Source organism: Panthera uncia (assembly GCF_023721935.1).
Source record: "Panthera uncia isolate 11264 chromosome C1 unlocalized genomic scaffold, Puncia_PCG_1.0 HiC_scaffold_4, whole genome shotgun sequence".
Classification (NCBI taxonomy): Eukaryota; Metazoa; Chordata; class Mammalia; order Carnivora; family Felidae; genus Panthera; species Panthera uncia.
The window spans coordinates 92,893,870-92,919,430 of NW_026057585.1; the positions used below are offsets into that span (position 1 = coordinate 92,893,870).

The following is a 25,561-nucleotide window of genomic DNA, read 5'->3' on the forward strand; positions in this document are numbered from 1 at the left end:
ATTTTATTTTATTTTATTTTATTTTATTTTATTTTATTTTATTTTATTTTTAATGTTCATTTTTGAAAAGTTTTAAAAAATGTTTATTCATTTTATTTTTTGAGAGAGAGAGTGCAAGCCAGGGACGGGCAGGGAGAGAGAGGATCCCAAGCAGGCTCTGCAGTGTTGGCACAGAGCCTGATGTGGGGCTTGAAATCATAAACTGAGATCATGACCTGAGCTGAAACCAAGAGTTGCCACTTAACCAAGTGAGCCACCCCAAGGTTTTATTTTATTAAAATTTTTTTTAATGTTTATTTATTTTTGAGAGAGAGATAGTGCATACATGCAAACAGGGAAGGAGTAGAGGGAGAAAGGGACAGAGAATCTGAAACAGGCTTAGTGCTGTCAGTACAAAGCCCGACATGGGACTTGAACTCATGAACTGTGAGATCATGCATGACCTGAGATGAAGTTGGATGCTCAACTGACCAAGCCACCCAGGTGCCCATTAAGATTTTACTTTTAAGTGATCTTCACATCCATCGTGGAGCTTGAACAGTTCTTGAGTTTGAGCACTGTGTCTGGGTCTCTGCTGTCAGGGCAGAGCCTCTGCTTCAGGTCCTCTGTCCCCTTCTCTCTGCCCCTCCTCCACCCCCAATAAACATTTTTTTAAAAAGGTTTATAAGTAAAATTTATTTATTTTTTTTTTAATTTTTTTTTTCAACGTTTTTTATTTATTTTTGGGACAGAGAGAGACAGAGCATGAACGGGGGAGGGGCAGAGAGAGAGGGAGACACAGAATCGGAAACAGGCTCCAGGCTCCGAGCCATCAGCCCAGAGCCTGACGCGGGGCTCGAACTCACGGACCGCGAGATCGTGACCTGGCTGAAGTCGGACGCCCAACCGACTGCGCCATCCAGGCGCCCCCCTTCTGTATGTGTAGTCTTACAGATGTCACGCGTTTTCAAAGTTACTTAGGTTAGCATGGTTTCCTCCACCCACAGCTCTTTTATGTGTTTGTAATACAGTTAGATTCTTTTGTCAGTCTCATTCCTTCCTAATAAGTTTGTTAAAATATGTGTACGTTAAGGTTTTTTTAAGTATACATACATATATATATATATATATATATATATATATATATATATATTTTTTTTTTTTTTTTTTTTTTTTTTTTAAGTAATCTCTGCACCCAACATGGGGCTCAAACTCATAACTCCGAGATCAAGCTTTGCATGCTCTTCCAATTGAGCCAGCCAGGGGCCCCATAATTTGCATACATTAAGTTTCACTGTGCTGTAAAGTTCTGTGGGTTTTGACAAATGTGGATTGGGATAGTTTTACTAGAATTTTAAAATGCTAAATAATATGGTTTGGCCAAAATGATATCCGGCCCTAACTTTTAACTCTACAGTGCTGTGATTCTAACATTTATCTTTCTCATTTTGGCTTCCCTCTAATATTTTTCTTCTAGTACTTATCACTATTAAAAGTTGGCAATTCGGGGGGTGGGTTTGCTTCTTTCTTTTTGTTTTATCAGCTAAGCTCTTAAATCTAACATGCAGATTTTTATAAAGGAACAGTTAGATCTTTGAAGATTCCAGGCATTACCGAATCTGTGATTGAATTGATGACAGGTATTCATAATCTGGCATTGAATGGTATCTTAGCATTTTTACCCTTGATTGTTTTGGGGTGTTATCCCTATTGGTCATTTTACAGTTTTATTCTTAGGTGGTTGACTCATTTGGTTAGCACGAAGTTACCTACAGCAAGTAGTTGAAGATTTATTTTTAACTTAGTAACTTAATGCATTAGTGAAGGCAAACCTGTTTAATGTTCTTCTTCCAACTAAGGCTGTCTTTCAGATGGCTTTGTGCCTTTGATCACAAGGAGGGCCATGCGAAAGTATTGTTCAGTAGGAGTCCTTCAACACTAAACAGCTTAACGGTGGCAACCAGAAGTGAGTCAGTAACACTAATCTCTTCAGGAGGGGACCTTGTAATTTGTAATCTTCATTCATTAAAAAATACTCATTGGTAAGGTACCAGCTAATGTGCCAGGTGTTACAAAGATGAACATGACTTGGCCTCTTCTCTCAAGTAGTGTATCGTGTAGTGGGAAGAAAGGAAGTTAAAATGAAATTTGGAAGCAGGTCATAGAGATGAAGTCTGTATAAGTGAACAGGACTTTTTAGTGACATCTGTTGAGATTAGAAAAATTTAAATGTCTCATCATCAATTGAAAGTTTTCGGAGGATATATATCTTACTTAAGAGCATTTACCCATTACTTAGATGACATCTATGTAATTCACTTCTATGTTTTGGCAGTGGTCGTAAATTTAAATTATGTGGGTAATGAAAGCTATAGTTGATTCTGACTAGTGAGTTTTCTCTTGGATGAAGTGTAAATTTCTAGAAAAGGATAGGACTTATTAACATTAACTCAAGAAGAAACAAAACTCAAGTAGTCCTATTACAAAGGAAATGGAATCGGGACAGAAAAATCTCAAAAAGAAAACCCTAGGCCTAAATAGATTTACAGGTGATTTCTGCCAAATATTCAAGAAGCAGATAATTCCCCGTTTTATAAAAGTAAACTCTTCCAGAGAATGGGGGAAAGAGGAACAGACTTCAAATCATTTAGTTTTTTTAATTTATTTTTTGACCCCAAATCATTTTATGAAACTAGCATACTTTTTGATTCTCAAACTGGAGATAGACAATAGAAGAAAGAAGAATTACAGGCCATGTCTCTCATGAACATAGATACAAAAATTCTAAACCAAACATTAGCAAACTGAATCCAGCATTGTAAAAAATAGAATAAATCATATTCCATTTTATCTCAGGAACGCAAGCTTGTTTTAACATTAGAAAATCAATTGGTAGGGGCACCTGACTGGCTGAGTCAGAAGAGCATGTGACTTGATCTTGGGTTGTGAGTTTGAGCCCTATGTTGGTGTAAAGAGTAAATCAATAAGTTAATTAATTAATAAGTTAACTAACTTTAAAAAAAAAAAGGAAAATCAATATAATTTACTTAAATGGACTAACAGGAAACCATACATTTTAGTAATTGCAGCAAAAACAATTGATAAACTTTTAAAACCCATTTATGATTTTATTTTTATTTTTGTTTTTTTCAACGTTTTTTTATTTTATTTTATTTTATTATTTTTTTTATTTTTGGGACAGAGAGAGACAGAGCATGAACGGGGGAGGGACAGAGAGAGAGGGAGACACAGAATCGGAAACAGGCTCCAGGCTCCGAGCCATCAGCCCAGAGCCTGACGCGGGGCTCGAACTCACAGACCGCGAGATCGTGACCTGGCTGAAGTCGGACGCTTAACCGACTGCGCCACCCAGGCGCCCCTATTTTTTATTTTAATAAAAAAAAATTTTTAATGTTTATTTATTTTTGAGAGACAGAGAGAGACAGAGCATGAGTAGGGGAGGGACGGAGAGAGAGGGAAACACAGAATCGGAAGCAGGCTCCAGGCTCTGAGCCATCAGCACAGAGCCCGATGCGGGGCCCAAGCCCACAGATGGCGAGATCATGACCTGAGCCAAAGCCAGGTGCTCAACTGACTGAGCCACCCAGGCACCCCTATGATTTTAAAATAAAATAAAATTGGGGTGCCTGGTTGGCTCAGTTGGAAGAGCATGCAACTCTTAATCTCGGTGTCATGAGTTCAAGCCCCATGTTGGATGTAGAGATTACTTACAAATAAATAAACTTTAAAAAGCTAAATTAAATTAAAATCACTTGTTACATACACTGCAGATGGGAGTGTGCGTCGGAATAATGACTTTAGAAGACAATTTGACATTACCTAGGAGAGATGCACACACTTGTACCTTCACCCTGCAATTTCACTCCTAAATATGTAGTCTAAGTTCATTTATTTATTTATTTTTTTGAGAGAGACAGTATGTTCACGAGAGTGGGAGAGGGGCAGGGAGAGAGGGAGACAGAATCTCAAGCAGGTTCCATGCTGTCAGCATAGACCGTGATGTGAGGCCTGACCTGAGCTGAAACCAAGAGTCAGACACTTAAACCAACTGAGCCACCCAGACACCCCTCCTAAATATGTATTCTAGAGCATTGTTTTCAATCTATGGTTTGCAGCCCATTAGTAAGAATGAAGGCAATTTAATAGCATTTGACCAACAATTTTCTTAAGTGTTAAATACAACAGAAAATGTCAGTGTACCTCATTGTTAGGGTATTACTTTTGAAAAACTTATTCCCAATTATTTATCTGTAGGTGTAGGTGGACTGATTTATGAGGTAGAATGTGTTTTCTTATTTTGTTTGTTGTCAAGAAAGTTTGGAGGCCACTCCTAATCTACACAAACTAAAAAATGCTCATTATTTCATAAGAGCAAACATTGGAGACCTTGATTTCTTTCAGCAGTAGAATGGATAAATTGAGATGTATTCGTGCAACAGTTTTACGCTGTGTTGAAAATGAACTACAACTACATCCATCAACTAAACAATATATTGCTTAGGAATAAATTTTTATGTGATATCCTTATGTGGCAAAACTATAAAGAAAGGTAAGAGAGTGATAGAGAAAATAGCATAGTGATTACTTATGGTTGAGTCAGAGGTAGATGGTAACGAGGGGGGCGTACAGAGGCTTTCTAAGTGTCCTGGTGATGTCATATTTCCTAACTTGGATGTGGGTACGAAGTGGTTCATTTTATTATTTTTTAAATTGTGTATCTATGTCTATGAAGTTTTTTTAATTGTGGTAAAATATACATAAATTTTACTATTTTAATCATTTTAAGTGTGCAGTTAAGTGGCATTGAATATGTTCACATTGTTGCCCATCACCACTATCCATCCCCACGTTTTCATCTTCCTTGACTGAACCTCCATACCCGTTAAATAATAACTCTCTGTTCTCCCTCCCCTCCCCGCTGGCAGCCACCATTCTGCTTTGTATCTGGATGTATTAACTACTTCAGGTACCGCATGTAAGTGGAATCCTGCGGTATGTCTGGCTTGTTCCATGTTGTAGCAGGTGTAAGAATTTCATTCCTCTTTAAAGTGAAGAATATTCCATTGTGTGTATATGCTAGATTTGACTTATAATTTATCAGCTGATAGACATTTGGGTTGTTTCCACCTTTAGCTATTGTGAACAGTGCTGCTGTGAACATGAGCGTACAAATACCTGTTTCAGTCCCTCCTTTCAGTTCTTTTGGGTATATACTCAGAAATGAGATTGTAGAATGTGGTAATTAGGATTAATTTTTTGAGGAACTACCATACTGTTTCCCACAGTGGCTACACCTCTATACAGTTTTGTACGTATGATATTTTTGGCTGTTAAAAGTTAATTTTAAAAAGGTAAAGACTCCATCTTTCCCTCCTCAGAGATTATGTCTTAAATTTGATGTGTGTCTTTCTAGATAATTTTTCTGTGTTTATGGGGTACTACATGGATTTATGTTTATTCATTTGTTGTTGAACTGGCTGTGAAAGAGTTGTTGGGTGCTTCGTTAAAGGTAAAAATGATGGAGGGGCGCCTGTGTGACTCAGTCGGTTAAGTGGCCCTATTTTGGCTCAGGTCACGATCTCATGGTTTGTGCGTTCGAGCCCTGCATCAGGCTCTGTACTGACAGCTCAGAGCCTGGAGCCTGCTTTGGAATCTGTGTCTCCCTCTCTCTCTGCCCCTCCCCCACTCATGCGCGCTCTTTCTCTCTTTCTCTCTCAAAGATAAACATTAAAAAAAAAAAAAAGATAAAAATGACTGAGATCCACTGACCCCTCCACTGTGTGCCCCGGAGATTTTGATATGGTTGGTTTGAGTGATCAGGAATCTGGATTTTAATAGTTTTCAAGGGATTCTGATGGGCAGCCACTGATTTATTCCTTTTTTTTTTTTTTTTTAAGTTTTCTTTAAAGGTCATTCTTTTTTTTTTTTTTTTAAGTTTATTTATTTATCTTGAGAGAAAGAACACATGCATGAGCAGAGAGGGGCAGAGAGACCAGGAGAGAGAGAATTCCAAGCAGGCTTCTTGCTATCTTCCTGGAGCCTGGAGCCCGACTCAGGGCTCAATCCCATGAACCATGAGATCGTGACCTGAGCTTTAACCAAGAGTTACGCTTAACTGACTGAGCCACCCAGGTGCCCCTTAAGTTTTTATTTATTTTTTTAGTAATCTCTACACTTAACATGGGATTCAAACTCACAACCCTGAGATCAAGTCGCATGCTTTTCCAACTGAGCCAGACAGGTGCCCCTGATTTATTCTTTAACATAAATGGTATTATGCATTTTTTGCATAATAGTTTGTCTTGGAGATCTCTTCATGTCAGTATATGCTGAAATACCCATATTTTTAAAAACTGGTGTTCTAATTCTGTAATTTAGATTCAGCATAATTTATCTAGCCATTCTGTTAATGGGCATTTAGGTAGTCGCAAGTTTTTGTCATTACAAAGAAGATACAACAGACCTCTTGTGCATACATCTTTGGGCACGTGTATGGATGTTTGTGTTGGAAAGATACCTGGAAATTAAAATTTGCTAAGTCAAAGAGTTTGAACATTAAAAATTAATAAACATTGTAGGGGCAGGGGCACCTGGGTGGCTCAGTGGGTTAAGCATCTGACTTCAGCTCAGGTCATGATCTCACATTCCGTGAGTTTGAGCCCCACATTGGGCTCTGTGCTGACAGCTCAGAGTCTGGAGCCTGCTTCAGGTTCTGTGTCTCCCTTGCTCTCTGCCCTTCCCCCACTCACACTCTGTCTCTCAAAAATGAATAAACATTAAAACAAATTTTAATTGACAAATATTATTAAATCCAATACATTCTTGAACTTGTTTTTTTTCTGTTTATTATCTTAATGTTTATTTTTGAGAGAGAGAGCAGGAGTGGGGGAGGCGCAGAAAGAGAGAGGGAGACACAATCTGAAGCAGGCTCCAGGCTCTGGGCTGTCAGCACAGAGCCCTACACGGGGCTTGAACCCACAAACTGTGAGATCATGACCTGAGCCAAAGTCAGATACTTACTCAGTCACCCAGGTGTCCCTGTGTTTATTTATTTTGAGAGAGAGAGAGAGTGCACTCACATAAGCAAGCAGGCAGGGGAGGGGCAGAGAAAGAGGGAGAGAGAGAATCCCAAACAGGCTCCATGCTGTCAGTGCAGAGCCCAATTCAGGGCTCTATCTCATGAAGCATGAGATCATGACTTGAGCCAGGATCAAGAGTTGGACGCTTAACCAACTGAGCCACCCAGGTACCCCAAACTTTTTTCCTCTTATGTATGAATTTCTTCTTCTGAAGGAAGTATTTATACAAATATTTACCTGTATAAAGTAAAATGAATTTGATTTAGAAAAATTTCTCCTTCCATTGAAATAGATCTGCAATGGATGAGTGAACCAGAAAGGTGTTAGCCTTTCTTAAAACTGAAGCCATGAGGTGGTGATTGCTTTAGTCAATCTTTAACCCAGGAGAGACTTCTGTTTTCTTTATTATTTCAGACTTTCTACTGGATCTTGAAGAGTTTTCTAGCTTATATAATTTTGGAATGAAATTTAGACTTGTGTTTTTTTGTTTGTTTGTTTTAAGTAGCACAAATAGCATCTTGTGTGAGAACCTGGTGCTTAAAACTTTAGTTTCTATGAAAAATTTTGAAACTCTGGTTTGACTGTAATACTCCCAATAACAGTAATAAAATGTTACTAATACACTCAATTACAGTTTAAAAGAAGAAAAAGTGCTATAGTTAAATCTTAATAAAAATATAGACCTTAAAAAATATATAGACTTTAAGAATTTAGTGGAGAAAACGCAAGAGTGAAAGTATTGTAAATGCAAAGCCTTGTAAATTAAAAAACATTATTAAAAAAGCCAACTAAAGAAAAGAACAGCTAAGATATTTTTAAAAGAAATCAGGTTGCATTTATCTTTTATGTATTCTTGCCAGTAGCCATCGTTGTCTCTGATTTAGTATCATTAGGGAATGGTTTCCCAGTATACTGGGAAGAGCTAGTTTTGTTAAAAATAACAACCTAGAAGAAATGGATAAGTTCCTAGAACTTATTATTACCTACCAAAACTGAAGCAGGAAGAAATAGAAAAATTTGAACAGACCAGTTACCAGCAATGAAATTGAACCAGTAATCAAAAAAACCCCAACAAACCAAAGTCCAGAACCAGGCAGCTTCACAGGTGAATTCTACTAAACATTTAAAGAAGAATTAATAGCTATTCTTCTCAAGTTATTAAAAAAAAAAAAAATGGAAGAGGAAGGGAAACTTCCAAATGCATTGTATGAGGCCAGCCTTATCCTGATACCAACACCAGATAAAGACACTGTAAGAAAAGAGAACGAGAGGCCAGTATCTCTGATGAACATAGATGCAAAAATCCTCAACAAAATACTAGTAAACCAAGTCCAACAATATATTAAATCATTCAGCACAGTCAAATGGGATTTATTCCTGGCATGCAAGGGTGGTTTGATACTTGCAAATCAATCACTATGATACATCACATCTGTAAGACAAAGGATGGGATGCCTGGGTGGCTCAGTTGGTTGTCTGACTTCAGCTGGGGTCGTGATCTCGTGGTTTATGGGTTCGGGCCCCACTTGGGCTTGCTGCTGTCAGCTTAGAGCCTGCTTTGGATCTTGTCCCTCTCTCTCTCCCTCCCCAACTCACGCTCTCTCTCTCTCTCTCTCTCTGTCAAAAACAAATAAAAACATTTTTTAAAAAAAGAGAAAGGATAAAAACCATATGATCATTTCAATAGATGCAGAAAAACCATTTGACAAAGTACAACATCCACTCGTGAAGAAAACCCTCAACAAAGTAGGTTCATAACGTCCATATATGAAAAACTCACAGCTAGTACCTTCAGTGGGGAGAACTGAGAGCTTTTCACCTGAGGTCAGGAATAAGACAAAGATGTCCACTCTTACCACTTTTATTCAATATAGTACTGGAAGTCCTAGCCATAGCAATCAGACAACAAAAAGAAATAAAGTGTGTCCAAATTGGTTAGGAAGAAGGAAAACTTTTACTTTGCAGATGACATGATACTATAATTATAAAGCTGTAGTAATCAAAACAGTATGGTACTGGTACAAAAATAGACACATAGATTAATAGAATAGAATAAAAAACTCAGAAATAAACCCACAATTATATGGTTAATTGATCTTTGACAAAGGAGGGAAGAGTATTACGATGGGAAAAAAATAGTCTCTTCAAAGATGCTGGGAAAACTGTACAACTACATGCAAAAGAATGAAACTGGACTACTTTCTTACACCATACACAAGAGTAAAGTCAAAATGGATCAAGGATCTAAATGTGAGACCTGAAATCATAAAAATTCTTGGAACAGGCAGCAATTTCTCTGACATCAGCCACAGCAACAGCTTTCTAGATAGATCTCTTTGGGCAAGGGAAACAAAAGCAAAAATAAACTGTAAAAAAGCTTCCGCACAGCAAAGGAAACAGTCATCAAAACTAAAACTCGTCATCAAAACTACAGAATGGGAAAAGATATTTGCAAATGACATATCTGATAAACGGTTAGTATCCAAAATATATAAAGAACTGATACAACTCAACACCTCAAAACCAAATAACCCAATTAAAAAATGGGCAAAAGACATGAACAGACATGTCTCCAGAGAAGACATACAAACGGCCAACAGACTCATGAAAAGATGTTAAACATCATTCACCATCAGGGAAATACAAATCAAAACTACAATGAGATATCACCTCACACCTGTGAGATTGGTTAACGCAAAAACACAAGAAACAAGTGTTAGGATGGCTATGAAGAAAAAGGAACTTTCTTGCACTTTTGGTGGGAATGCAAACCAATGCAACCACTGTGGAAAACGGTATGGAGTTGCCTCAAAAAATTAAAAACAGAACTATCATGTGATCCAGTAATTTCACTACTGGGTATTTCCCCATAAAATACAAGAACACTAATTCAAAGGGATACACACACTGTGTGTTTATTGAAGCATTGGTTTTTTTTTTTTTTAATTTAATGTTTATTTATTTGAGAGACAGTATGCACGCATGAGCAGGGAAAGGGCAGAGAGAGAGGGAGACAGAGGATCCGAAGCAAGCTCTGTGCTGACAGCAGAGAGCCTGACCGCGAGATCATGGCCTGAGCTGAAGTTGGACACTTAACCGACTGAGCCACTCAGGCGCCAGTTTATGGAAGCAGCCCATGTGTCTGTCAGTAGATGAATGGATAAAGAACCAACACACGCATGCACGCGCACACACACGCGCACACACACACACACACACACAGGAATGTTATTCAGCCATTTAAAAAGAATGAAATCTTGCCATTTGAAACAACATGGGTGGAGCTAGAGAGTATAATGCTAAGTGAAATAACCCAGAGGAAGACAAATACCGTGTGATTTCACTAAAGTGCAACTTAAGAAATAAAACAAATGAGTGAAGGAAAAGAGAGACAAACCAAGAAACAGACTCTTAACCTATAAAGAACAAACAGATGGTTACCATAGGGGAGGTGGGGTGGGGGTGAAATAGGAGATGGGGATTAAGGTGTACGCTTAGCCATGATGAACACTGAGTAATGTATAGAATTGTTGAATCACTATACTGTACATCTGAAACTAATAGAACAGTGTGGGTTAATTATAATGGAATTAAAATAAGAAAATAAGGGCACCTGGTTGGCTCAGTCAGTTGAGCGTCTGACTTTGGCTCAGGTCATGATCTCTCAGTTCGTGGGTTCGAGCCCTGCGTCAGGCTCTGTGCTGACAGCTCAGAGCCTGGAGCCTGCTTCAGATTCTGTGTGTGTCTTTCTCTCTGCCCCCCCCCCCCCCCCCCCCCCCCCGCCCCGCTCTTTCTCTCTCTCTCAAAAAAAAAAAAACATTAAAAAAATTTTTTTAACAAAATTTTAAAATTCAGATTATATAACATTTTAATTGTAGGATTTTTTTTCCCCACAAAGCAAAGTGTTAAAGTTTCCCCCACAAACCACAATAGTGGTTCCCCAAAATAGTCATCCACACTTATTATCTTGAGGGTGTGTGCATAAGTGTGTATATGTGTGTATGGTTTCCTTTCTTGGAAGGGAAACCTTTGATTCAAACACTGTGATCTTCCACCTTGTTCAGGTTTTTAAATGTCCTTTTGTGAAACTATATTAGATGGCAGGATTTGTGTATACGGTGTTTCTTTCCCCCTTGTCCTTATTTGGGAAAATAAAAATTTGTTGACCCTGTATCAGTCCAAAAAAAATTGCTGATCTATGAAATTCAGAAGTCTGGGAACCACTGTGAAAGAATCTTTCCACAAAAGGCTAAGAGAACCCTGGCATGCAGTGGTTTTTGTGCAGTCCTCTCTTGTCAGAGGGAAGGTGCCTGATACTGTATGTTTTTAATTTAAGAGTAAAAATTCCCACTTATTCATGCCCTTTTTTTACTCTCTGCTCTCTGGTTTTGTTAGTCTTTAGCCATCTGAACTCTGATTTCATTGCTTTTTATCTTTTTGATATGGTTTGTTTCTTTTGTGAGAATATGTAGGAATTAACATTTAGGTTTTGTTTTTGACTCAAGAGTCAATTCATGAAGTTGCATTTGTTCATTCAGCAGCCTTTTGTCGAGGGCTTGCCTGTGTGGATGCAGAAAACAATTTTCTGTCCTGCCCTAAGGGGAGAGTAGGAGGCAGGCAGACAACTGCAGTGTAGTAATTTCTAGTACTGCAGGCACGTATGCAGTATTGTGGGAGCCATAGCATGTAGAGAGAGGTCTGTATGTTCTGAGCATTTCCCATAGCCTGATACAGTCAACTTTGAGTTAATACAGTTTACTACTGTTACAGTACGGTTATTTGCTCCTTTTGCATTTTTCTTATTTTTTTAATTTTTATTTATTTTGAGAAAAAGAGAGAGGCAGAGGAGAGGGAGAGAGAGAATCCCAAGCTGACTCCATGCTGTCGGTGCAGACCCCAACCCAGGGTTTGGTCCCACAAACTGCGAGATCATGACCTGAGCCGAGATCAGGAGTTGGACTCCCAACTGACTGAGCCACCCAGATGCCCCCATTTTTCTTAATGTCTTAAATAATTATTTTTGAGAGGGAAAGAATTTCCCAACCCAGAATAAGGCACCTTTTAAAAAAAATGTTTATTTATTTATTTTGAGAGAGAGAGGGAGAGAATGCGAGTGGGGGAGGGGCAGAGCAAGAGGGAGACAGAATCCCAAGCAGGCCCCGACTGTCCGTGCAGACAGACCCTGACTTGGGGCTTGATCCATGAGCTGTGAGATCATGACCTGAGCCAAAATCAAGAGTCAGACGCTTAACCGACCGAGCCACCCAGGACGCCCCAGAATAAGGCACCCTTTTAATGTACCTTTTTTCTCCTCTAACTCCTCTCTGATTTATACTGTACTTCAAATGAAAACCTGTTGTTTAAAATTGTTATATGTTAAATTATTACAATCCAAATTGTTCTATACTTTGTAAATTACTACTGTCTTCTCTTAAAATCTAAAGATTAAAAAAAATCTAATAATTCAAGCTCTCACACAATACAAATTTGCATGTTAAAGTTCTGTTATACTCTTTCTACCAAATGAAACATTTTGCTGAACCTAGAATATATGGTTCCTCCATATGGAATTTTCAGAACCTAGAGTATTTCCATTCATGATATGAAACCAGCACATTTTTCTTGACCATTTATACTTAGTAATAACAAATCCTTTAGCTTCTACATATGAATATGGAGAACTCCCTGAGAACTGGTCCATTTCTGTCATAAAGTGCTTTCATTTAATATCAGCCATTGTGAAGAATAGAAGTATACTAAGTAGGTAGTTTGGCAAAATACTTTATTTTTCTATTTCATTGAAGAGAGTCTTAATTAGATAACACATTGATGAGTTAGCCACTTAAAAAAATTACTGCACCTGATATCTCTTTTAGGTTTGGAGTGCTTTACGGAAACAGCTCTCTGAATTTGCTTGTCAAAATAGCTCACAGTTTGCTAATAGCAACAGTCGTTATGCCGAATTGTTCTATTTCTAGACTTTGTCACAACATTGACTGTCAGGAACTAAGGAGTTTCCAGATTGTGAGCTTCTGTTAATGTGGATAAAATAGTAAGTAGTGTGTACAAGTGGTAAAACACCCATCAAATAAGAGATAGTTTTTACCTTTGTCCTAAAGGTAGTTGTGGGAAATAGCAAAGCATATCATTTCAAGAGATAGTAATTTGAAGATCTTTATCCCTCCACCTTCCCCCATTTCATTCTCTGAAATCCTGCGTATTCTTCAAAGTTGAAATGCTTGCCTTTGTGTAATTTCCTGCTCAGACTAGTTGGAAGCCATCTCCTCCTTACCTGAACTGCTAAAGCTGCTTGTTTCATACCACAGGTCTGTCCTGTGTTGCTGTTCTTTATTTAGGTGCCTTTAGTTCTTACCATGTTAATCCCCTTGAGAGGAAAGACTGGCATCTCTCTCTCTCTCTTTTTTTTTTTTTTTAATTCTCATGGGATGTAAGCACAGTATTTTCTTCTTTTATTTTTTAAGTTTATTTATTTTGTGAGAGAGGGAGAGAGTGCTTGTACAGAGGTGGGGGGTAGAGAAAGGGAGGGAGAGATAGCAGGGCTCCATGCTGTCAGCGCTGAGCCGACTGGGGGCTTGAACTCATGAATCATGAGATAATGACCTGAGCCGAAATCAAGAGTCAGATGCTTAACCGACTGAACCACCAGGCACCCCACACAGTATTTTCATGTATAGCAAATGTCTCATTGATATTTGTTGAACGCATAAAGGTATAAATTTTTATTTTCCCATTTTCTTTTTTTTTTTTTTAACTTTATTTTTTTTTACTTAGTTTTGAGAGAGCAAGCAGGGGAGGGACAGAGAGAGAGGGAGACAGAATCCCAAGCAGGCTCCATGCTGTCAATGCAGAGCCCAATGCGGGTCTCACAAATCGTGAGATCATAATCTAAGCCGAAATCAGAAGTTGGACACTAAACCAACTGAGCCACCCAGGCACCCTCCCCGTTTTCCCATTTTCTATAACTCTTTCATTTGACTTAGTACAATGATAATGTATGTTATTAATAAGAAGGCCTTGTTATCTTAGATTGAATCATTTTGTGGTGTTCTATAAATCTTCACTTAACAGTATTTTATATTTTTAAGAGTAGAATTTAATACCTTTTAGCTCATGTTAGTACTGCTAAGGGGGGTAACTTCATGAGTTCATATCGATATCCAGAAGCCTCAGAAGCCCTCATGTTGAGGGATGACTGGGGTGCTTTTCCATTCAATTCAGCCACATGATTTTCAGTTAAGTCTCAGTGCTTTACTTTACTGTCAGTAAGAGGTTCCCTTATTGAATTTTTGAAAAGCTTTTTGAAATTGTGAAGAATGATCTCGATTGCATTTTAAATGTTTGTTTATTTTTGAGAGAGTGAGAGAGAGAGAGTGAGAGATAGAGAGCATGCACACGACGGGGAGAGGCAGAGAAGGAGAGAATCTCAAGCAGGCTCCGGTCTGTCCGTGCTGGACTGAGCCACCCAAGGGCCCCAATCTTGATTGCATTTTAAATCTTCAGGTTCCTTTTAGGTAGGTGAAGTGTATTTTGATTTCCATAAAGACATGTTTACTCCAAAAGGATTGTCAGATGTCTAATGTACAGAAACCAAGGCATAGTTAATCAAATATTGTACTAGGATCTGATAATAACTTTTACACGGATAACGAAGTAGTTTTGTTCCCATCCTGAATTTCTGTGAATTGATTTTAACTCTTTCCAAGTTAATCACTTTCCTCCAAGGAGTTCAGAGTAGTTTGTTGATATCTGCTACCTTTATAGAATCTTCATATTGGTAGGGAATTTTCATTACTTACGGGTAAAGAGGTTTTCCCACGTTGTTCTGTGTGACTTACCCTGGATCACACAGCATTATATAGGCAGACTTTCCATCTCAAAATCTTAACCTTAGTTTATACTTCAGAAGGGCAAGGTATTTGGATTTTTTTTTTTTTTGTAAATAAACTCTACACCCAATGCGGGGCTTGACCCTGCCATCAAGAGTCACATGCTCTACTGCCTGAGCCTGCCAGGTGCCCCAGGGCATTTGGATTTTTGAAAGTGATTTGTATTCGGTTGGATGTGGTCTGGTAGTATACTGTATATAGTATAGTATAGTATAGTATAGTATAGTATAGTATAGTAGTGATACTACTGGGCCAAATACATGGTTTCTCTAGTACCACCCATCTTGACCTAGCCAAGGGTCATTGGGTCTGGCTCAGGAGTCCGGCAGCAGACTCACAGGCCAGTGTACACCTTAAAAGGCCAAAATTCAAGGGACCAGAGAGAGATGTCCATTCTGACCAATAAAATACCTTGACAGCAGCCCGTATAACATGTAAGGGTAGGGTCTGCTACTCCTGGATGTACTGACGATGTAATTTTGATTATAAAATAACAGGAAGTCAGCACAAGGGTGTTGTGAGTCCTTGTGCTAATTTGAATGTCTAGTGCTAACGAGACAAGATGGCCAGGCAAATGGTCTCTGCCCTCAAGAAGCTCAGATTCCAGTAAACCGACTTCGTTTGATGTTTGTCCCCAAAACTTGGGGAAACTAAGAAGGCTTCACACAAACGTGAAGGGTATGGAAGATTTTTTTTTTAAAGACTTCATGATCTCGGAGTTGGTTTGAGCCCTATGTTGGGTCTAGAGATTACTTAAAAAAAAAAAAAAAAATCTTTAAAAAATAAATAAATAAATAAAGACTCCATGAAAACCGTGGCACCTGGCTGTCTCAGTCTGTAGAGCATGCAAGTCTTGAGCTGAGAGTTGGAAGTTCGAGTCCCATGTTGGGTGTAGAGATTACTTTGAAAATAAAATCTTAAAAAATAATAAATACTTCATGAAAACCACATTCAGTGAGTTAACAACAATTGCATGTGAAATGTTTTATAGGGCTTCTTTTGGCATGAAAAAAACTGTTTCAAAATGCCTCCATATCCTGTGGGAATGTGAGTGATGATTTCATTACCTAATCATGGAAGTGAAAATGAGGGACCGTGCAAATTGGTGCTGGAAGTGTAATCACAAGGAATTACATCTGAGCCCATCCCTGTGTGTTCTCACTGGCATTTGTGCTCAAGGCCAAGTTCGCAAACATGCCCCCAGGAGCATCGGGTTTGGTGCTTTTGTGGACAGTAAAATGGTTGAATGGTGAGAGTTACTTAAAACTGGGCATTACAAAAGTTTGCATCCCTTTATGTAGGCTTACTAAAGGGAGTAAGAAGTTGTTTTATTGAGCCAAACAAATTTATTTTGCTTGGGGGAAACGTAGTATTATACAAATAACCTTTTGCAGTCTTCATTGATTCAGTTTGTTCTGAAGCAGACCCTAGACTCACAGTCTGTCAAGTTGTTGAGTAAAGAACAACTATATTTGAGATACTATGTTTAATTCAAATGTGAAAGATGCAGCCAAACTTAAGGAATCTGTTTCTTTGGACTCTTTTCCTTGGTGAATTCCAGAGCTGAGTGGGAGTTAAAAATATGAGAAAGTCAATAAATTAGGGAAGATAGCCAGTGAGAGGTGAGAAATGATAACTTGTAGAGGGGAGAAAAAAGAGGGAGTACGGGAAGTAATTTTTTTCCAGTAGTAAAAGGTACCTTTTTTATCCCCCAGAAAAAATTTTTAGTTTTTGTTTTGTATTGTACCCCAAACTGTACTCTTTCGGGTCGGTGTTGGAGCTGGACATGGAAAGGCCTCCTCTTGCAAGTTAAGCATGTGGAAGAACCGCTCACCCAAAGTGGGGAGCAACTAACTATCTAGGATCCTTTATGTGCTATGGTTACAGTGAACCTACAGTGAACACTCCTTCCCTGCTGCAGGGGAGTGGAAGACATTGCCCCACCTTCCTCTGCCGCTGCCCCAACGGGGGCAGGGGGGATTTCGGCTGCCCCACTATGTGTATAGCTCGCCACCAGTCCTTCACCATCAGCAGGACTCCAGCAGCCACTCTGCCAGGATACATTGTCTTATCATGAGCTAATTTGATAGATGAGTTTCTTGGAAGCAGTTTCATGACTTGATTCATGTTTTCATTTTCCTTATTGTGATCATCCTTCCAGTTTTTAAGATGTACGCAATTTCCTGTATGATTCATAGGAGTGGCAAGGTGAGGTGGGAAGCTTCCCTTCTTTGCTTTCCTTGTCCCCCTCACCTTTGGGAACATTTCAGATCTTTGTTCGTTTTGTTTTGTTTTGGTTTTTAAAGATTTTATCGGGGGTGCGTGCCTGGGCAGCTCAGTTAGTTGAGTGTGTGTCTATTGATCTTAGCTCAGGTCATAGTCCTGGGTCATGAGATCGAGCCCCACAGCAGGCTCCACGCCTGCTTAAGATTCTCTCTCTCTCTCTCTCTCTCTCTCTCTCTCCCTCCCTCCCTCCCTCTCTCCCTCTGCCCCCTCCCCTGCCCTATCTCTCTTTTTAAAAAATTATAATAAAAAAAGGATTTTATTTTTTTAAGTAATCTCTGTAACCAACGTGGGGCTCGAACTCACAACCCTGAGATCAAGTGTAGCATGCCCTGCTGACTGAGCCAGCCAGGTGCCCCTGGAACATTTCAGATCTTTCTCAAAACCCCAAGTGTATTTCAGAATCACTCTTCTCTTCCCATTATTTTTTGTTCTTTACATCAGTGCTAGAGGCAATGCTGGAAATTTGTAAGGTGAATGGCATAGTGAATGGTCTGGGTAGGTATGTGTGGTCAAGGGGAATAGGTGTATTAGAAAATGAGAAAACAAACTCAGATGTCCTTTCAAGAAAAGACTTCCTGCCCATCTGTAAGGAGTGTAACTGAAGAAAGCTGTTAGTCTCTTCTTCAGGGTCAGCCTCAGCTTTGGAGCAGCCCCCCAGCCAGTGGCTGAGCAGAGCAATGACAGATATGCTGCATTCTGGAGCCTTCTAAATGGCTGCCTTGTTCCAGGCGTTGTCAAATCTGCATCACACTCTGCTCCCCCCGCCCAGTCCTGCTTCCTTCTTTTTTCTTCTCAGAAGACTTCTCCCCATGAAACATTTTTTCATTCTGAATTTTGTTTTTTTAGCATTTGCTTCCTGGGTAATATAACCTGTGACACACTTCTTACATAAATCACCCTACTCCCTTCATTTTACTGTTTTTTGCCCCAGGCTGTGCATGAAACATCATGGGAATGGTGTGAGTGAGTTGCCTGCCTCTGCATGTATATTTCAACATGTTGTGCTCTTTCTAGAAAATTTAGGGAATAGAGAAATTAAAACTCAATCATAATGATTTTTTTAAATACCTTCACAAGAGGTAACTTGATAATGGCTTATTTTGATAAACTTGAGAGAAGTGCATTAAACATTAAGTGCTCATCTTGGTGAATTTATCACAAACTGAACATATCTGTATAACATTACCCAATCAGGAAACAACTTCACCAGCACCCCTGCGGCACTCACTTTGAGGAGCATGAATTAATTTTACCTGGTTTTGAATCTGATATAAGCGTGGCCATGTAGTATGCACTCTTCTGTCTTTGGTTCAGTGTTGTGTTTGAGAGAGTTACCTGTGTGGGTGTCTTGCAGAAGTTCCATTGTGTGAATGGACCACAATTTATCTGTAACATTGTTAATGGGCATATATATATTATTTCTGGTTTCTTACTCCCTAGATCTGTTTTGATGTTTTCTAATACAAATGTTGCCTAGTATTTGGTATTTTAGCTGGGTAAGCCTATTCTTGGAACGTTTATTATCCTTGTAAGTGAATTGTCTTATGTAAGAAGACTTTGTAAGAAAAACTTTTCTTAATCCACATCCTCAGAATGTTCTTACTCCTCTTTATAGGACCCTCAGTTAGTTTTTCCTCTGAAGTCTGAGGTCTTGAATCATGTTACTGGCCAAGGGAGTTTAGTTGCTGTTCCTTTTGCTGTCTGCCAGTCAGATGCTTGCCTTAGAGGAGCTGTTACGGAACAACTTTCGTGTTTTATGGTTATGCCAGAACTCGGCTGTCATTCTGATTTACAGTGGAGAGAAAAAATATAATCAGAAGCTTTTAGGGGAGCCTGGGTGGCTCAGTTGGTTGAGTGTCTTACTCTTGGTTTCAGCTTCAGTCATGATCCTGGGATCGAGTCCCACATTGGCTCCACACTGACAGTGTGCAGACTGCTTGGGATTCTTTCTCCCTCTCTCTCTGCCCATCCTGCATGCATTCTGTCTCTCTGTCTCTCAAATAAGTAAGCCTCAAAAATAAAGAAAGAAAGAAATAAAGAAAGAAAGAAAGAAAGAAAGAAAGAAAGAAAGAAAGAAAGAAGCCTTTAGGGATTTGTTAGATATTTGGGATGGGCTTGGTATTTGAGCTCTACCTGTCCAATTAAGGTGGCTCTCAACTAGTGTGGGAAAGTGCTGGAGAACAGATTTCACACCGAGGGTCTAAAAAATATCATGTGCAGCTTGGATGCATGTGCCTGAGTTATTTCAGAGCTTCTGACAGTGTATACTGATGTTTGTTCATTTCCCACTATAGCTGTTGAGTGGAATGTCATGGCCAGCTCCTCGGACAGTGAAGATGACAGTTTCATGGCCGTGGACCAAGAAGAAACTGTGCTGGAAGGGACAATGGAGCAAGATGAGGAGCCCCACCCAGTACTGGAGGTTGAAGAGACTAGACATAATAGGCCCATGTCTGAGCTGCCAGAAGAGGTTTTGGAGTATATCCTGTCCTTTCTTTCACCATACCAGGAACACAAAACTGCAGCCCTTGTCTGCAAACAGTGGTATCGACTTATCAAAGGTACTGTGCAAAGTGGAAGGCTTATTTATCTATTTGAATTTGCTTTAATGGTTTATTTTTAAGGTCCCAGTTTCGTTTTCTCCTTTCTCCCTTAAATTTATTGTGGTTCTAAAATTTAGTGTTAGACAATTAACTGTACATTTTCCTTTTCTCTTAATTCTGGTTAGTTTTATGAACAGCTTGGATTTTGTAGTATTTAATCCAACTTGCAGTTTTAAAATGTGGATTCTTTTTTTGCATATTCTTAGAGTCGGTCTGGTAAATTGTGTCGTTCTTGAACAGACGAAGTAGGGACGGATGTGGGATAACAGTGCAGCTAATGTTAATACACCTCTTCCCATTGTCAGCCACTGTTGTGACTGCTTTACTGTCCTCACAGAAAACTCTGAACAGGTGAAGAAACAAGAGTGTGAGAGGCACAGTTAAGTAACTTACCCAAGGTCACACGGGTATCACGGGGGATCGAAGATCCACATTCAGGCAGTCTGGCTTTAGTGTCCGTGTTCTTTAAGAGGATATCATTTTGTTTCTTAAAGTAGCTAATTGTGGCAAATATGGGATTGTGCAAGTATTTACTGCTTTATTTTATCTCTAAGTGATAAAGGCTCTATGCATATCTTTTACTTTTTAAAATGTTTTTTTTTTAATGTTTATTTTCGAGAGAGAGAGACAGAATGTGAATGAGAAAGGGGCAGAGAGAGAGGGAGACACAGCATCTGAAGTAGGCTCCAGGGTCTGAGTTGTCAGCACAGAGCCTGACAAGAGGCTCGAACTCATGGGCCGCAAGATCATGACCTGAGCCGAGGTCGGACGCTTAGCCAACTGAGCCACTCAGGCGTCCCTCTTTTTCTTTTAAAAATGAGTTTCTCCTCTTTTTCTCCCATTTTTCTCTCTCTCTTTTTTTTAACGCTTATTTATTTTTGAGAGAGAGAGAGAGAGAGAGAGAGAGAGAGAGAGAGAGAGAGAGAGAGAATCTGAAGCAGGCTCTGTGCTGACAGAGATGCAGGGCTCAAACTCACGAACCATGAGATTATGACCTGAACTGAAGGTAGATGCTTAACCAACTGAGCCACCCAGGCACCCCTTCTTTTGTTTTTTTTTTTCAATGTTTATTTATTTTGAGAGGGAGAGAGAGAGAGAGAGAACACACGAGTGAGCATGAATTGGGGAGGGTCAGAGGGACAAAGAGAATCCCAAGCAGGCTCCTCACTGTCAGTCTACAGAGCCCTACTCAGGGCTTGATCCCAAGAACCATGACCTGAGCCAAAATCAAGAGCCAGCAGCTTAACAGACTGAGCCACCCACACACCCGTCTTCCATTTTCTAATCAAGTTTTGAACTTTAGCTAAATGTTGTACTTACCAGGGGTGGTGTCTTTTTAATTGAATAGATAGCAGTTATTTTTTTACATTTACAATTACATTTTAACTGGAAAGGGCCCATTTTTGAATGAAGACCAAGCCAGTTGAATAAACTTTGATCAAGCAGTTTGTTCCTTCCTAGTGGGAACAGGCAGTCAGAAATATGACAGGAAAAAACCTTTAGATCAGAATCAGTCTTAAAATCATTTCCTTTCATCAGGGTGGTTCTCATGGGGCATGGGGTCATTGTCAATTGCTCAGAACCCAACCTAGAAGGCTAAGGACCGGCTGTGTTGAAACTGTTTGCTGGGTCCTGTGCTCATCTGCTTACAACTGGTAATGCTTGCTTTCTCTTTGCAGATTTAATGGACCCTTCAGTAGAGATTGAATGCTTACCCTGTGAAAATAGATGATTTCACCTCTAAAATAGAGGTGGAAGAACCACAGATGAGGGGCTATGATCTAATCAAATTTATGAGTTTATTCTTGGTTTTATATGGCATTCTTACTGTTTTGATATGTATGTATGTGTGTGTCTATATATATATATATATAACATATGCACATAGATATGTGCATATGTATGTATATATGTATGTATACATATGTATGTATATGCACATACATATATGTATACATACATACATACATATACATACATTTATACACACACACACTTTTTTTTTTTTATAATTTTTTTTTTAACGTTTATTTTATTTTTGAGACAGGGAGAGACAGCATGAACAGGGGAGGGTCAGAGAGAGAGGGAGACACAGAATCCGAAACAGGCTCCAGGCTCTGAGCCGTCAGCACAGAGCCCGACATGGGGCTCGAACTCACGGACCGTGAGATCATGACCTGAGCCGAAGTCGGACGCTCAACCGACTGAGCCACCCAGGCGCCCCCACACTTTTTTATTTTAAAGAGGGAGGAACCCTAACCTAGCACTCACAGTCTTAGATCTTCTGGGAGAAGGAAGTCACTGCCAGGACAGCTTCTTCTTTCCCCCTCTCTATCATTATGTATCTGTCCCTTATTCATTACTGCCTTACCTCAATTCAGCATTTTCAAATCTGTTACTTTCTTCATCAGAGTATAGTTGGCACTGTAGTCACACATTGAAGATGACTCTCTTTTTAATATTCCAGTTCTTAACTGTGAGTTCAGCCAAAGGATAGTAATCATCATTGGAAAACATGTTTAAATACTGTGATCCTGCTTAAGGATCCACTAAGGTGACATGAATTAAAAAATGATACATTCTTTCACAGTGTAACATAAATTATTGTACTCTTCATTCAAAATGTTGCTCTTTGAAATAAGGTAGTCATTTCATGTGTTAAAAACATAGATTGTTCCAGAAACATGAAGCTCTCACCTTTTAAAAAACAAAGACTTTTATTTTTCTTTCTTTCTTAAGAGAGCTCAAGCTAGGAAGGGGCAGAGAGAGGGAGACAAAGGCTCCAAAGATCCTAGCAGGCTCCATGCTGACAGCAGAGAGCCCAAAGCAGGGCTTGAAATCATGAGCCGTGAGATCATGGCCTGAGCCCAAGTCAGACGTTCGCCTGACTGAGCCACCCAGGCGCCCCCATAGACTTTATTTTTTAGAGTGGTTTTAGATTCACAGCAGAATTGAGCAGAAAGGTCAGACATTTCCTGTTTTCCCACATCCACAACCTCCCCTACTGTCAACATACCCCGGTGCATTTGTTGCAGTTGACAGACCTGCATGGACACATCATCATCACCCAAGTCCAGAGTTTACATTGGGGTGCACATTCTGTGGGTTTGAACAAATGTATGATGATATGTGTCCACCATTATAGTACAAGCGCTCACTTTTAATTTTTTTTTTTAATTTTTTTTTAACGTTTTTTAAATTTATTTTTGAGACAGAGAGAGACAGAGCATGAAGGGGGGAGGGGCAGAGAGAGAAGGAGACACAGAATCGGAAGCAGGCTCCAGGCTCCGAGCCGTCAGCCCAGAGTCCGACGTGGGGCTCGAACTCACGGACCGCGAGATCGTGACCTGAGCTGAAGTCGGACGCTTAACCGACTGCGCCACCCAGGCACCCCAAGTGCTCACTTTTTAAAACAGCTTTCCTTAGTTGTAAATTCATCATTTCATAATTCAGTGTAAGCTAATTATTGTGTCCTCGTTTATTAAGATGGAATATGCTTGGTTCCCATGGTCTAACCACAGGCATTTATGAACACCTGTTTTTTATACTCCAGATGCTGTTTTACCGTGCTCTTTCTCCCAAAGCTAAATTACCCCCAGTCCCTTTGCTTTGTTTAAACAATTCCCATTATTGAAATTAATTTAATTTTAATTTTATTTTTTAAGCTTATTTATTTATTTTGAGAGAGTCAGAGAAAAAGTGTGAGTGGGGGAGGGGGGGAGAGAATCCCAAGCAGGCTTTGCATTGTCAGCATGGAGCCTGACTGGGGCTCTGTCTCACAAACCACAATATCATGACCTGAGCCGAAAGCAAGAGTTGGATGCTTAACTGACTAAGCCACCTAGGCACCCCAGTTATTTACTTATTTTTAAAGTAACCTTTATACCTATCGTGGGGCTCAAACTTACATCTCTGAGATCAAGGGTCGCATGCTCTACTGACTGAGCCAGCCAGGTGCCTCTACCAATTATTTTAATGTGTTGCTTTAAGATATGACGTAAAGGGGAGCAGAGTTATAGTGTGAGCTAATTTTGTAACCTTGACCTTTGTAACAGTTAACCACCCTGAGCCTTTGTAAAGTGAAAGGATTGGATCTTCTACTTTTGAAATTCTGTTTCTTACTTTGAATGAAAAATAAGAAACTTAGGTTTTATAGAAGTTATGTGACAGCTAATAGATGCAGTTTTAATAATTTGGTTGAGGGGCGCCTGGGTGGCGCAGTCGGTTAAGCGTCCGACTTCAGCCAGGTCACGATCTCGCGGTCCGTGAGTTCGAGCCCCGCGTCAGGCTCTGGGCTGATGGCTCAGAGCCTGGAGCCTGTTTCCGATTCTGTGTCTCCCTCTCTCTCTGACCCTCCCCCGTTCATGCTCTGTCTCTCTCTGTCCCAAAAATAAAAAAAAAAAAAAAAAAAAAAATTTGGTTGAAAAGTGAAGTATCCAGGCTGAAGCATTTGTTATTTTTGTCTTTAGGTGTAGCCCACCAGTGTTATCATGGTTTCATAAAGGCTGTCCAGGAAGGAAACATTCAGTGGGAGAGTCGGACTTACCCTTATCCTGGAACCCCGATCACTCAACGGTTCTCACACAGTAAGTATTTACTGTGAGAGTAGATGCCATCCTGCCCGTGGTCGTATTTCCAAAAATTCCTCTGGAGGCATGTATTTTGTTTGACTTTTTAATGAAGAGAATGTAAAATGAGGACTTACATTAACTTTAGAATCAGGGAAGAGTGTGAGCCTAAGTACAGCATAGGCACCTTGGTATAATGTTATATTTGAATTTTTCTAGTATCTCTACCCCAAAGAAGTCAAGGTGTTATCTTAGACTTGAACATTGATATCAAGTAAGAGGATATCAAAGAAGTACAGGAAGGTGTTTCCAAGATCCTGCTTAGGGAGTAGCCAGAGTTTAACACTAAGAGTTAAAATAATTCTTTATTTTAACATAGTATATGTTTAGCCAACACTGAATTTGGCTGGGATCACACAAAGATTTTGAACATGAAGGGTATTAATTTTAAAATGTCAATTTAAATAGTAAAATTATAAATGCTCTGGTAAATAAGACACAATTTAGAGTTTTTATTTTTTATTTTTATTTAAATTTTTTTAATGTTTGTTTATTTTTGAGAGAGAGAGAGAGAGAGAGAGAGCGAGAGAGAGCATGTGAGCAGGGGAGGGGCAGAGAGAGAGGGAGACACAGAATCCGAAGCAGGCTCCAGGCTCTGAGCTGTCAGCACAGAGCCTGAGGTGGGGCTTGAAGTCACGAACCGCGAGATCATGACTTGAGCCGAAGTCAGATGCTTAACCGACTGAGCCACCCAGATGCCCCTAATTTAGAGTTTTTAGATTATTCTAGAATTAACTCTCCATTTGAATTTGATTTTTGTAGACACCATTTTATTCTATTAGTGATTCATACCTTCATCAAAATGAGATTAAGATGTGGTATATCTTAGGCCAGTACAGGTATATTAATAATGGTTCTCCATAAAGAAAGCTCGTGGCAGTGGGGTGGGGGTGAGGGAGCTCTAAATACTTTCCCATAATTACAGCTTTAATTATATTACTTCCCAGTTCAGAAACCTTCAGTGCCTGTTGCTTACAAGATAAAAGCTAAACTTAGTCTTATATTCAGAGCCCTCTTTAATTTGACCTGTGTTCAGATTTACCACATCATCTCCCAGC

The 25,561-nt window shown here is 39.5% G+C and overlaps 1 protein-coding gene across 1 annotated transcript in view; it reads left to right on the forward strand.

Annotated features, from left to right (window-relative positions):
* Positions 1-25,561, forward strand: part of FBXO42 (F-box protein 42) — a 91,468-nt gene that overhangs the window by 25,769 nt on the left and 40,138 nt on the right. The window contains exons 2-3 of the mRNA XM_049618000.1: positions 19,567-19,833; positions 24,345-24,461. Coding sequence (XP_049473957.1) covers positions 19,584-19,833; positions 24,345-24,461 — 367 coding nt within the window. The 5' untranslated portion in view covers positions 19,567-19,583. The remainder of the gene's footprint in view (positions 1-19,566; positions 19,834-24,344; positions 24,462-25,561) is intronic.